We start from the raw sequence: 13,901 nt of genomic DNA, 5'->3' as shown, positions 1-13,901 counted from the left end.
CCCCTCCCCCCTCCCCAGCAGAATTCTTAGCAGTAATGATAACCCTGTTGCCATCAGAGGGCAGTTTTCTGGCTCAGCTCGGTCTCCCATGATTGCACTGTACTCACTTCACATTGAACAGACACGGTTCACAAATGGCACGACAGGGGCGATCTGCTGAACACCAGAAAAACGGAGAGAGAAAACCCTCAGTTTGAAAGTAAAGCTCCATCTCGGTGCAGTTTAAGAGGGCTATTTTGTTTTATGCAGTGCTGCAATCAGAAATTGCTTTCTGTACTAGTTGCCCAGACAACTGCTACTGAGTTCCTCGCGAGTACCATGGCGAGAGAGGGTTGCCTCTCTAGTCCCCTAAAGGAAGGTGATTTAGGGCAGTCAGTCAGTGTTTATGGCACAAAGAAAGGTACAGTGGTTGAAGACACAGTCAATGCAGAATAAGGAGGTGAGAAGGGCTAAGGAGCGACTGGTCATTTTAGCAAAAAACCAATATTCCAGAAGGATCTCTTCCTTCATGCTCTTCTATTCTATTGTACAGGTTCAGAATGAGAAAATGCAGACCACCACCACGTTGGTTATTTTGTTCCTAAACAAAAAACGTGATGGTTTCCGTGCCAAATCCCGTTGGGCTGTGGTGCAGTTTTCTCAGTGGTTCCTGTCAGATTGCAGTGAGGCTGGAAGAACTGCTGCTAGTGACAGGGGCTTTCCCCAGAGAAATGCCGTTAAGGGGTGGAATATCTTCTCAGATGGTAACTGTAGATCTTAATGCAGTGATCCCAACAGTCCAGCACCAACAGCTGTCCTTTGGGAGTAATGGCAATACCAACCGGGCAGGTGAGTCCTTCCCGGATTAAGATATTATAGCCACCTCCTTTAGGAAAATGCAGGATTTCCTTACGGCTGCTGTCAGCAACGATGAGGTCTCCCCTGGCATCTACACACATCCCAGCAATGCACCTGAAATCCTCGTTCTCAGAGAAGAAATGGCTAATCTGGCGTCCCAGCTGCCCGTCCGGGCCAACAGAGCCGATGGAAAAGCCTCCTTCCAAGTGGTGTTCGTACTGCCTGTTTTCCAAGTTGAGCCCCAGCCCCTGAGTGAAGTATATGGTCCCTTCAGCATCACAAGTGACAAACTTGGGGCGCACTGCGCTACACAAGCAGGTGTATTTCACCACCCCCACGCCGCGGTCCACGGTGAAGCACCACAGCTTCCCCCCTTCCACATCAGTCACCACGAACTGCCCAGAGGGCAGAGCTGCGATGCCCCAGGGCTTGCTTAGCTGGCTCCTGTGACATGCCACACAGTGCCCATCCATGGTGTACACCTTGACAGAGTTATCGTAGCTGTCGGTCACACCTATCAGGCCATGGCAATTCATGGTGACAGAAAGGGGAGTCAGATTGGGCAAGTCTGCTCCAAGGAAGCTCAGCACAAAGCTATCGATTCCGCTAGGGCTCCGGCGGATCTCCTTCAGGAAGCCCTTGCGGGTGAAAACCTGGATTCGAAAATTGCCTCGGTCTGCCACAAGCACCTCTCCTTGGAGAGTGACGTACAGGCTGACGGGCAGATTGAACATCCCTGGCAGGCTGCCCTTGGAGCCCATCTTCTTGATGAAGTAACACTGCTGGATGCTTGCAGCTGCTTCAGGCATCCTCGGCTTGGCTGGGGAGGAATTCGGCGTGCAACTGGCTTCTTCTTGCACCAAGTCAGGCTCTCTAAATGATGCTGATGAGGATGCTGCAGTTTCCATAAGCGATTCTTCCAAGTTAACAGTCCGGGGTTTCTTCACCACCTGCCCAATCTGCAGTGGTCCCACATGGCTCACTTTAAGGAGTTCAACCTCGTGAAGTATCAGCTCCCCTGGGAGATTGTTTGTTAGTTCTGGTTCTTCCTCGTCTGCTGCATCCTCCAAGAGAGCTATATCTCCTTGCTTTATTTTGGCAAGGAAATAATCACAGCGAGACAGTATCTGCACTTCTGCTAAGTTCAGCAGATAAGCTTGTTCCTCCATTACCTGATTATTTACCTTCTCCACTTCAGACAAAGAAGTGGTGAAGAACTTGCGTGACCTGGCCAGTTCTTCCTGGATCTTGCGCTCTTCTTTGCTGTAATCTTGCAGAACTGCTCTGTATCTAGATTGCAGGTCACTAGAAACACCTTCCAGAGATGCTTTTCTTTTCTGCAGATCATCCATGAGCTCCCGAAGTCTGGCAAGCCTTGTCCCAAATTCCCTCCTACGCTCTTCAGCAGCCTCTTTGATAGCAATGACATTATGCCCTTGGGGCATGTGCGATGTCTCCTTGCACGGCTCACATAAAACCAAGCCACAACTCTTGCAGAAGTGTCTTGGCAACCTTCTCCCACAGACTTTGCACATGAGGAGACCAACCACTTCCCCCAGCCCTGTGGTGTCTATGATCTTCAGTACAGTAAGATTGTCAGTCAGCTGAGCTAAGGTTTTGATCCGAGTGATTTTGCTGCAAAAAGGGCAGCGAATCCCGTTAATGCTGGTTGCTAGGAGCTTCTCCAAGCACTGTTTGCAGATGGTGTGCCCACAGTGTAAGAGCTTGGGTCTCAGGTGCTCCTCAGTAAAGGACTCCATGCAAATGGGGCACTCCAGGACCTCTCGGAGTGCATCCGAGTTGAGCTGAGGGGCAGAAGCCATGGCTTTCCACAGTCAGCTTTAGCCAGTGCAGAATCTGGTTCGCATGTATTCCAAGGTTTTCCCAATTCTGTCCAGAAAGAAAAAAGGAAATGTGATTTATGTCATCAACAGCATTACATGTACATGCAGTTTATTTCTGATTTATCTCCCAGATGCGGAAAACAGAAACCCAGTTGGCTTTTCCACATGTGAAAAGGGTAGATTTATCATCGCTAATCTCAGAGTGGGCAAATCCTAAAACTAACTTGCAGCTGCCAGTGCAATGAATTATTCACTTGCAAAATTTATAAGTAGAACTGAAAGAAGTGTAATGGCAGCAATAAGGAAGCCCAATATATATTGATGACTGAATCATCTCCTCATGGTGCCCATCTCCTGGCTGCCAAGCCTGTGAGTTTACATAATTTACTCTGAAATCCAGAGAGATTAAACCAAGCGTTCAAATGTTGCGCATCAAAAGAAGAACCAGATGGTGCAATGCTTTAGGACATTAATATATCACCTCTGGAGACCTGCATTCAGATAAGACATCAGACATGAACAAAATAAATGTGGTTGGTTTAAACTGCTTTTCTAGAAAGCCAAAATAAATTTTCAAGGTTTCATATGTTTGCCAGGAGGCAATCCTAGAAGGAATGATTTGTCAGCTTCCACTTGGTCTGTGATTGACTGTTTATAGTGGAAACATGCGCTGATGTCTTTAAACCAGTGTACTTCATTAACCTCTGCCATGCTGCATCATGCAAATAAATACAGCTTGATGCAGCAGCGTTGTATCAGGTATTAGCAGAAATGGAGCTACCAGACAGCTCCAAATGCTTGATAATACAGGCTCCATGTGTTCACTCTCAGGTCTTGAACTTAGCTTAATTGCATACAATTTCTCTGTATTCCATAATCTTGTAGCACTGACTTCACTCTTGTATTTTGGTTCAGTTTTGTACCACCGTGGTTGCCATTCAACTTCAGTCCAGTTTCTTCATCCTCACATCCCACGCAGCAGGGAGCAGATCCCAGCAGCTTCCTTGCTGAAGCAGCCATCCATTCAAAAGGAACAGAACAGGGTTCACATCATTAAGTTATTATTCAGCAGACTGAGTTTCAATACCTCTGCTACTGCATTGCTTAGCCGTTAAAAGAAATGGGGAGAAAACATTTCTTCTAGGGGGAGAGGAGGGGAAGGAAGTAGTTAGTCTTTAAAATGAAGAGCTGGTCACAGAGAGAAGCGAGCAGAAAGCTTTCTTCCCAATAATGGCTGCATGCACGCAGCACTCTTGCTTCCCTGCTGCGTTTGCCTGCTTCGCCCTCAGGAGCATTTCAGACAGAAAGGTTCAGTGTATTTCAGTGTAGCGTTTGCTCAAGTGGAAGGAGACAGCTGTAACGAAGAAAAGTTCTTTATGTTCATACAGAGAAAAAAAAAAATCTGAATTTATCAGCCCACACTGCAGGGATGAGCGCTGCAGGATCTCCACCGGTGGGGTCCCAGGCTGGGAGGTGACCCCAAATGGGGGCACAGCCGCTGTCTGGCTCTCAGGTGGCATCATTGGAGTTCCACGGCACTTCACAGCCTTTCCTTTCCTGCTGAGCAGCACCTCAGCTGTGGAGAAAGGAGCCTGGGCACTGCTGTGCAGATCAGACACGTTGCTCTGAGGGGTGGAGAGCGGTGTTTTAAAACAAGGTCTACAAATTCAGCATAGGATGCAGGATTTGTTACTGTTGTTTTCCTTGGCAGTGCAGGAGGAGCTGCTGGGGAAGGCGCAGGGTTGCAGAGAGAGCTGCCGTCAGATCGCGTGTTTTCATCAATGTGAAATAGAGCACGGGGTTTTCGTTGCTTTGAACTCAGGCTCGGTTAGAAGGACGCTTTGTGTGATGTTCTTTTAATACGCACAGCCCACCTACCGCATGCACAACCCTCCTATCGCACGCCAGCGCGCGTCTCAGCGCCGCGATGCTTTGGCAGCGCTGTTACCCCTCAGCACTCTCCTCCCTCGGTTGTACCCCACGTCGGGCCGTTCCTCCCGCACAGAAAACGGGAAGCCCGGGGCTCGCCTGCCTGCGGGGCCGAGGCCTGGCCAGGCCCCGTGCGCGGCCCCGCAGCGCTGGAGGAGCGCCTCCTCCCGCCCGGCCCGGCCGCGCCGCCCGCAGCGGTGCCGGTGCGACCCCGGCGCTCGGTGCGGTGCTGGGGGTGCTGCCGCCCGGCCCACCCCTCCCCGCCCCGCCTGCAGGGGGCGCCACGCGCCGCGGGGCCCGCTCTGCTCCTTACCTGCTCGCCGCTCCCGGGCCGCGCGCCGCTCCCCGGCATGCCTCGCGCCGCCGTCACGTGTGCAGCGCGGCGCGCTGGGAGGTGGAGTCCTGAGGGGCGGCCCCGCAACGAGCGGGAAAAGGGGCGGAAGCGCCGAGAGCGGTCCGTGCTGTGCGGGCGGGCTGGCGTGCCGCGTGTTTCTGTCGAAAAAATAACAACAACCAAAACCAAAACCGAACAGCACTCGAAATGTTTCCCTCAAGAAAAGTAAAAGCCTTTATTTTTTTTTTTCTCCCTCATTTTATTATGCAGCACTTTGTGCTGAGGTCCCTGCGCGGCTCATAGAGCCACAGAACCGCGGTGATGGAAACGTGGAAAACACCGCGAGTGGGAAAGGACCCCGCAGCTCCACGCAGCACCTACCCTGTTCTGAGAGCCAGCCCCGGGGGCCGTGCCCACCTCCCTGCTGGGCTCAGCCTTTCCCCAAGCCCACCTTACCCTGCTCTGTTGGAGCTCCATGCCATCAGGCCCTGTTGCTGTCACCAGGGAGAAGAGCTCAGTGCTGCTCCGCTCCCTGTGGGGAGCTGCAGGCTGCTATGAGGGGCTGCAGGCTGCCATGAGGGCCTGCAGGCTGCCACGATGAGGTACAGGCAACCATGAAGGAGCTGTAGGCTGCTGTCATGTCATGGTTATCACGTGGCATGAGGCCACAGCCTTCCTTTGGTCCCACCTCATGCCGGGGCAGCCCAGTGCCGTGGTCAGGTTTTGCTCGCACGCCGTGTGTTGCCTCATGCCACAGATCTGTTTTTCTTCGCTTGGAAGCAGCCTGCAGACTCCCAGCACAAAACTGCCTATTTTTAGATGCAGAATGGCAAATGCAATCAGCCGATTGGGCAGTGCACACAAATATCACCAGTGAATAGGTGTGCAGCTGTGGTCACATATTCAAGGACTCGCACAAGGCACGTCCTGCTTGGCATTCATTCCTTCCCGCAGTAGTCTGGGTCCTGGGGCAGTGGCTGAGAGTGGTGCAGCTGCAGTAGTGGAAAAGGAAAGGTTTGTGGGGAATTGTGCTTCCCCTCAGCCAGGGGAGAGCATGTTTTGCCTTGTTCTTGAAGTGAGAGATGGGCGCTGCGGGCTCTGTGCTGTGTTTTAGGGACTCGGTTGGTGAGTCAAGATTAAAAGAGTGGAGGTGGATGAGGTGGAGAAGGCGTGTTGGAGGATGGAGCACTGCGAAAGGAGGCTTGCTGCTGAGGTACCTCCCTCCTCTTCCTTCTTTTCTGCCACACCATGCCGAGAACAGATAGAGCTTACAGCAAAACCTGTGGCCACTACTCTCCTTTTTATGTGTCGTAACATCTGAATGCCTCAGAGGAAAACAGAATTGCTTGGCAGTGTCTTTTCCATAGCGTGTCAGTGAGGCTGCTGAACACCACTGCTTCCCTGGTCAGGACTTGAGCAACCAGCAGGCTTCAGTCCCAGTGCAGATGGGATGTGATGGGTGGCCTTTCTGAGCAGCAGCCCGGGTCCATGGGGTGGTTTGGGGTGGGAAGCTGGTGGGACTGCATCCCTGAGAGCGTTATGCAGGATTCTTGCAAAGTGCAGCTTTTTGCTTCCCACCAGGCCTCTAAAGGACATTGCTGCGCAGGTAGGGTGGAGGCTGCTGTTTGTGAAGCTCTCCGTAAACAATAAAAAGAGAAGGTAGCATAGCTTTCTGTGTGAACTCCTGTAACATCTGTCACGTCTGTGCCCAGCCCTCCATCTTTCCATCGTTCTCTTTAGCAGTCTTGGTTGCTGCAGTGGAAATGCATGCTGTGCAATGGGGCAGGCCCTGTAACCCTTCCCAAACACAAGGAAGGGTAGAGTCACCTTGGAGGCAGCTCCTGCCACCACCTTCTTGCTCTACAGATTTTAACTGGCTCACAGCACGTGTGCTCGCTCAGATCCCTCTGCTGCTTATGCCTGGAAGTAGAGGAGGGTGGTTCTATCACCCAGGCACAGGACTAATGAGCAAAGTCATTAATCATATAATCAGTCATTTTCCTCCTACCTCTTCCCTCCTCCTCTCCATCCCTCTGACCTTTCTATCTGGCCTCTCTTCTTCCATCTGATGGGTTCTGCTGGCTGTAATCAGAGGTGAAATTTAGCAACCAGACTGTATCTGATAGGAATGTCTAGGTTTGGGGCATCCTCTGCGGGAGCACAGGTGGAGAACTGTGGCATGAAGAAATTCCATCTGTGGAAGAGGTGAGCCATCAGTTCAGCCATTTGCCGTGATTGCTGTTTGCAGCCTCCCTGTGCATGGGGAGGATGGCACATGTGTGCCATGCTGGCAGCCACCGGGCTGTGCCCAACCCTTGTATTGGAAACCACAGTGCATCCTCTATGTACTTTGTTCACTTGAGCAGCAACTGGGAAACAGCAGAGATAGCAAAGCAGGCAGTGAAGGCACTTGGAAACAGAGCAGATGCGAACCTGAACTTGACTCGCAAAGGAAAATGAATGAGATTTATGTTTGCATGCTTTTGTGCTGTGCTGCAGGCCCTCAGTGACAAACCTCATCATGAACCTGCTGAGCTCCATTGTGTCACTGGGGTGAGCTGAGCATGGGGAAGGGATTGCTCCCACCTCCCAGGGCTGCCTCGTGGTGCAGCTGGGGCCCAATTGGATGCAGTTGTGGGTCTGGGTGCAGCAAGTTCTGTCTGGACCTTTGGGTTCTGTTATCATGTTCATCACGTGAGGCTCGTTCAAGCCCATGGTCTGGAAGAATCTCTGGACACTGAGCTTACATTTGTGCTAATCGAGCTGTATGTTGGTTGCAAGCAGCAGTCAGCCGGTTGCTCGCAGAGGGATGCTGACGTGGGTACCAAAGTTGGGTGGGCAGCCAGTACTGCTGGGGTGATGCGGGGCTGTGTGGGTGCGGTGGGGTGGAATGGGTTCACGGCCACCGCCATAACACGCTCTGCCATTCAGGAAAGCTCCCCTTGGGTTGACAGGGCGTGATCCGCACCCGTGGGTCTCCCTGGAGGGGAGGGCTGGTGCCTGCCGTCCTGCTCCGTGCCACCAGAGGGCAGCAGGTCCTCGCGGAGCTCCGGCCACCGCTGTCCCGCGGGGATGGGGACGGCAGCCCGGCGCCGTGGGGTTCCCACGGACACCCGCCAGCAGCAGCGGGGCAGCCCTCGTGTGCTGCTTCCCTGCTGGACGGACCGTGCTGATGCTCAGCCTAAGCTGCAGGATGCCGTGCCACGGGGCGGCTGCATGGCCTGAAAGATGCGGAGCAGATCCCACAAGATGGGGAGTGGTTTCTCAGGGATCCCATGCTCCTCACAGCCCGTGCATCTGCACGGTGCACGCAGGCACTGCTGTCTGCTTGGGGTTCAGCTGTTACAGCGTGCCCTGCTTGGCAGCAGAGACTGATGCTGTGCTTCTTGTATACAGCAGTGCGGTGCTGCATCCCCCAGCATTCACACCCCACTCTCCTTGCAGTGCCCATCACTAGCACTGGGCAGCCATAAAGCTGGCTGAGCTCCTCACAGACCTGTTGGATCCTGCAATGACAATATCTCACTGCAAGAGAAATTCCCAGGCAAACACAGCTATTGATTTTCTTTCTAGCTCCCTTTCGATGGATTTGCCGACGAACGGGTTGTTTTTCTATCCGGTAACAAACCAGCAGCCTGTGCCAGTGAATCTGTATCAGCCATAAATCCCACCCTGCCCATGGCAGCAAGGCCTGCACAGCCAGGGGGAGGTGGTAGGGACAGGTGGAGCAGAAATAACTCAGCCTTGTTAGGAAATGCGAAGCCCAGCTACCAGCTTTGTCCTGGCAGAGCATCCTGTTGGTGTCAGTGGGTTAACTTGGAGGTATCCCTACCAGGATCTGTGCTGTGAATTCTGTGTACAGCTTCAGCTTGTTCCAAGCTTTCCTGCTGTTGAAGAGCTGCCACATCCTTCTCCTGATGCTTCTTGTGGGAAGCCTAGTGATCCCCAGTTCTGAAATGACTTGGGATCTTTTGGCAAAGTGCAGTATAGAGTGCTGGACCGCTAGCAAAACCTGCTCTTCCTGGGAGCTCTCAAGGCAAAGCAACACTGCAGTACAAAAGATTTATGTGTTGTATTTGGTTTTTGCTCTAGTAGCGTTGTTGTGCTTCCCTCTGGTCTAAGCACTAGGAGGTGCTGCTGTTAATGCTGTGAGCACTTCCCCACCCCTGTAGCTGAGTCCTGGTGAAGCACAGGGCAGAGCTGTGCACTGGAGCAGGCGATCAGAACTCTGCCCGCTCTGTGCTGCTCACCCTCCTTTCTTACACAAGGTTTGACAGCAGAAGGCTATTTTATTTGTTGTGCTGCTGTTGTTTCTTTTTCTAAATACATATTTCAAGCAAACAAACAAACTAATAGATCCCACAAGTTGCCGTGATGCATCTAACCACATCCGCAGCCCTGTGCTTCCAAACAGATGTTGCCAGGACTCCCTGAGCTGCCAGCAGCATTAGTGAAAGCATGTTCAGATCCAGGGGCTGATAAGGAATCCCCCTGCCCTCCGTTCCCTGCACTGCTGAGCCTTGCCATCCTGCAGACTGGGTCAGGGCTGCACCCATCGCATCACCTGCAAGGCCCGTCTCTGGGAATTGGGCTTTGGAAGAGCGATCTGAGTGCTCCAGGAGGTCACTCAGTCGTGCACGGGGCTTGTGCAATGTGGACCTAAGCAATGAAGGTGAATAAAGTTACTCAGGACTTAGCCCAGCTTGCAGTGAAGGCAACAGGAGCATTTCTGTGGGCTTCCCTGGTAACTGGGAATGGCATTTTAGTGTTATGTTTTGGTTCTGGTTCTGATTCTCTTTAACCCAACAACAGAACCTTCCCTTGACTTCATCAGGAGTAGAATTGGGCCATAGGTTTTTGAGCCTAAGAAGAAACCAGCAAGCTGTTGTGTCAGCAACAAGGCAATAAAAGCCAGAGCAATCCTCCAGTGGTGTGTGGGGCTTCTGCAGCTCCCCGTCGGGTTTCTCTATGGGGAGTGGATCTGTGCATGCAGGCAGCCAGGCAGATACCTCAAAGCCATCTCTGAGGGACAGGAGAGGGAGGCACAGGGACCCTTCGGCTCTTCTTTGCTGTAAGTTGCAGTGGCAGGTCCAGGAATAATCTCATGTGCTTGAGGGGAAAATATCTCCCAGATTTTAGTAACCTAATTTTGTTAGGACTGTACTTAAGCCCCTAAAGCTCATTCCACAAAAGCTACCAAGGATTGCACTCCACTGCTGATGACTTCCAAGACTTGTCTGGATGAGAGCTGGTGATTTGGCAGTGAAGCCTATTTCCTTCTGCTGAGCCATGTCCTATTTCATTTTCCTTATTTGGAGTTGTACCCAGAGCCTTTTCGATACAAGGGAGCACTATGAAATAGTTCCCAGCACATTGAACTGCTAACTTCAGCTGCAGTAACCCCTTACGTCCCCAGGAACCCAATCTACAAAGCACTCCTTTTCCCCTTAGTGACTGGAGCTTCAACTGCAATAAAGAGGATTAAATGCAGACACCCGTTTCCACCTTAGCTATGAAGTCTGCACTGCTGACAAGTCTGCCATGAGTAACCTGGCTCCACGATCAATCTTCTGTGGCTGAGAGCCTGGCTGCTCTGCGAGGGGAGCTGTGCTGTGCACACAGCCTCCCTGATCAGCTGCTGGTTTTCTACCTTTCTTTGCAGACCTCTACTTTTCCACCACGCAGCTCCATTTGGTGTCTGCTGCTCCTGAAATGGCTTTACCCAACCTGTGTTTCCATTGAGCCCTCACCTCCCTGCCAGCCTCTTTGGGGAGCTCTTTAAGCCACCACGTCCACCATGCTGGCCTCAGCAGCTCTTTCTGGGAGCGATGGACAAGCAAGGGGTCTGGAAGTGCAGGACATGCTGGACGAGCTCGTGTTCAGGCTGGGTTCCCTTGGAATTAACTCTCTCCTTGCTCAGGGTTGTTTTGCTCCTTACCTCTGCTTGCTCATTCCAGAAGCAGCAAACAGCTGGGGAGGCCAAAGGAAGGCTGCTCTTCCTCTTCTCCATCCCAGTCCACACACCTGACTTCTCAGGGCACCTGAGAGCAGAAACACCGTGTGCAAATGTATGGTGTGCCCCATGCTTGGAAGTAGAGGAGACACCGGCTGCGAAGCACAGAGCAGGGAGCTTAGGCACCTGAAATAAAGCAGTCGGATGTGGTCAGGAGCTTGGCCATCCTACATGGCCAGCCAGTAGGTGCCAGCACTTTGTAGCTGTCGAGACAACAATTCAGGAAGGAAAGTCTGATATCCTATTGCCAATCAAGAGATAAGTGATTCCACTTTCTCTTCTGTTATAATGTTCTTCCTTAGAGCATGTCTCAAAATTGCTTCCCCTGGAAGATCTCTTAAATAACTGCTTGACCTCTGGTGAATCAGCTTTGCAGCCCAGAATAGTTATTGTTGTCTCCTTCTTCTAAATGTGGTTTAGTAGCTGTGTTAAAACCAGAGTTAGCATTATCCAGAAGCAGGAAGAGGCTCATGACTTCTCCTCACAGCTTTCCTCTTTGTGAGCTACCCAGTTGAGCACAGTTTGATGGCTTATGAAGCTTGAAGGTGCCTGGAGCCATTCTCCCATAAAATAATCTGTCCAAGAACCAGCTCTGAGACTCTTTTTCCATGTCTGTGTACACCAGTGTCTCCCTAGATACTGAGACACCTCCTTCACAGCTTTGTTTTAGTTTATCTTAGCAACTATCCCCCCAAATTCCATTGAAGATGAGTTGGTTGGAATTTGCTCCTTCTTCCATGGCAGCTTTGATCCTGTGCATGTGAGTGTTCTCTGACAGCCAGACAGAAGGGGAGGGGCTGTCCCTAGCCTGAAGGGCTTCAAGAATAATGAATGAATACTGTGTTTGTATTTCTAATTGATAAAGCGCCTTGCCAGATCAGCTGCATGTCGGTGCAAGCCAAGGGTATTAAGACAAAGCTCATTCCTGTGCAGCTCCTTCTTAGGATGGGGAAGTTGCTGCTGAAGGCAACAGCTGTCTCCTTGTCCAATGCATGGTGATGGGTGTGCTATTTAGGCACAGGATGAGCAAGGTAGCCTTCTGTAGGCCCATCTCCAGGCTATGAAGGTCAGCTCTCCTTCTTGAGTCAACCCAAGAGGAGATTCTACCGTTACAGTTTCAATAGCAGTGTAGAGCACCAAGATGGGAATCTCGACTCTTCTTGTCAGGTACCTCCAGATGCAATGCTTTCCTGGACATTAGCAAGCATTCAGGCCAAGGAAAGTCAGGCTCTGAGTTTGTTTCCTTATGGTTTAGACCACTGGTAAGTTTCACAGTGGGTTTCAAAGTCTTGAATAGTTCCCAAAAACAGCACCGTCACAGCTTGGTGTTAGAAATAACTCTGCCTGTTCCCCCTGCAGTGAGATTGTTCTGTCTCTTACCTCCCTGCCATGGGTGTTCATCCTACACTGAGCCCATTTGCCAGCCTGCTTCAGTTCTCAGTGCCCTGGCTTATGTGTCACCCAGACGAGGGAGCAAAGGACTGCAGGCACTGGAGGGATCTGGTGCTAGGGCAGCACTTGGCTCCCTGTCCCATCTCCTTTGAAGAAGGTTCTCTTTGACAGGAAAGATATTCTTCAGTGGTTTTGTTTCATTTCAAAGTGTAGAAAGTGAAGACACAAGTCACGAAAAAGAGGAAAGAGAACTCAGTCAGTTCCATCACTCTACAAGTGTGTGGCTGGAATGCTCTCACTTTCTACCTACCTGCAAGTCCTGTTTATCTCCTTCTTTCCTTGACCTTTCTGGTTTCCTGCTCCCACCTGGCCCATACCTTCAGCAGCTGCATTTACCCCGGCTGCAGTGAAGGTTGGGTTTGGGGAAAGGACTGCACTGTGATTTGTTTAACGCTGTTTATTTTCTTTCTAAACCAGAAACAACTGAGCTGGGGAACAAGAAGGAATTGAAATCCATGCCATTCATCACCTATCTCTCGGGCTTGCTGACAGCGCAGATGCTTTCTGACGACCACCTCATCTCAGGTGTGGAGATCCACTGCGAGGAGAAAGGGCGCTGCCCGTCCACGTGCCACTTGTGCCGGCGCCCGGGCAAGGAGCAGCTCAGCCCCACGCCGGTCCTGCTGGAGATCAACCGCGTGGTGCCCCTGTATGCCCTGATCCAGGACAACGACACCAGGGAGGTGAGTGAGCTGATGAGGGACCCATGCGAACCTTCCAGTCACCGCCTCTTCAGCTTGCCTTCCTCAGTCTTAGTGGGCCGGGTCCGACCACTAGGGATCGACAAGGCTCTGTTGAGGTTGCACCTCAAGTTCAATTTTGCGCTCCTTGCTACAAGAAAGACACTGAGGTGCTTGGGCACATCCCAAGAAGCTGATGATGGGTCTAGAGAGCAGGTGTTATGGGGAGCAGCTGAGGGAACTGGGATTGTTCAGAGGGGGAAGAGGAGGCTTAGGGGAGGCCTTACTGATCTCTACAAATACCTGAAAGGAAGCTGTGGCGAGGAGGGGTCAGCCTCTGCTCCTAGGTAACAGCGATGGGATGAGAGGCAGTGGCCTTAGGTTGTGCCAGGAGAAGTTTGGATTGGATATTAGGAAGAGAGAGAAAGAAAAGTGATAATCTTCCCAGAAAAGAGTGATAATGCATTGGAACAGGCTGCCTATGAAGGTGATGGATTCACTGACCCTGGAGGTGTCTAAGGAAAGGGTAGATGTAGCAATTAGGGACATGATTTAGTGGGTAATATTGGTGGTAGGTGGATGGTTGGACTAGATCTTCGGGGTCTTTTCCAGCCTTAATGATTCTGTGATGATATGATGAGAGGAAATGGCCTCAGACTGCACCAGGAGAGTTTAGATTGAATATTAGGAAACATTTCTTTACAGAGAGGGCTTTGGAGCAGCATCAGGGTAGTGCTAGAGCTGATGTCCTTGTGCCACCCTCAGCCCTCACAAATGTGCGTCTTGGTGCCTGCATTGCAGCAACATCAATG

General features: G+C 51.6%; 2 protein-coding genes across 5 annotated transcripts in view; one reads left to right on the top strand and one right to left on the bottom strand.

Annotated features, from left to right (window-relative positions):
• ASTN2 (astrotactin 2) overlaps positions 1-13,901 on the top strand; it is a 257,225-nt gene that overhangs the window by 162,140 nt on the left and 81,184 nt on the right. Inside the window, exon 17 of the mRNA XM_042830923.1 lies at positions 12,827-13,092. Within this exon, the coding sequence (XP_042686857.1) occupies positions 12,827-13,092 (266 nt within the window). The remainder of the gene's footprint in view (positions 1-12,826; positions 13,093-13,901) is intronic.
• On the bottom strand, positions 19-4,976 carry TRIM32 (tripartite motif containing 32). Of its 4 annotated transcripts, XM_042830927.1 has the most exons (3): positions 4,924-4,940; positions 3,539-3,688; positions 19-2,727 (listed from the first exon to the last, which is right to left on the bottom strand). In XM_042830927.1, exon 3 carries the CDS (start codon positions 2,658-2,660, stop codon positions 717-719), a length of 1,944 nt encoding a protein of 647 aa, XP_042686861.1. In that variant the 5' UTR covers positions 2,661-2,727; positions 3,539-3,688; positions 4,924-4,940; the 3' UTR covers positions 19-716. The 4 variants fall into 4 exon arrangements, with proteins under 4 accessions (XP_042686861.1, XP_042686858.1, XP_042686859.1 ...); XM_042830924.1 differs by lacking the exon at positions 3,539-3,688 and having other exon boundaries at positions 4,924-4,976; XM_042830925.1 differs by lacking the exon at positions 4,924-4,940 and having other exon boundaries at positions 3,539-4,467.

This window comes from Centrocercus urophasianus, unplaced genomic scaffold, assembly GCF_019232065.1.
Source record: "Centrocercus urophasianus isolate 14NV4802_14NV808 unplaced genomic scaffold, USGS_Curo_1.0 seq_34, whole genome shotgun sequence".
NCBI lineage: Eukaryota > Metazoa > Chordata > Aves > Galliformes > Phasianidae > Centrocercus > Centrocercus urophasianus.
Note: the sequence above shows the minus strand (reverse complement) of the source record. Positions and strands in the feature narration are given on the sequence as shown.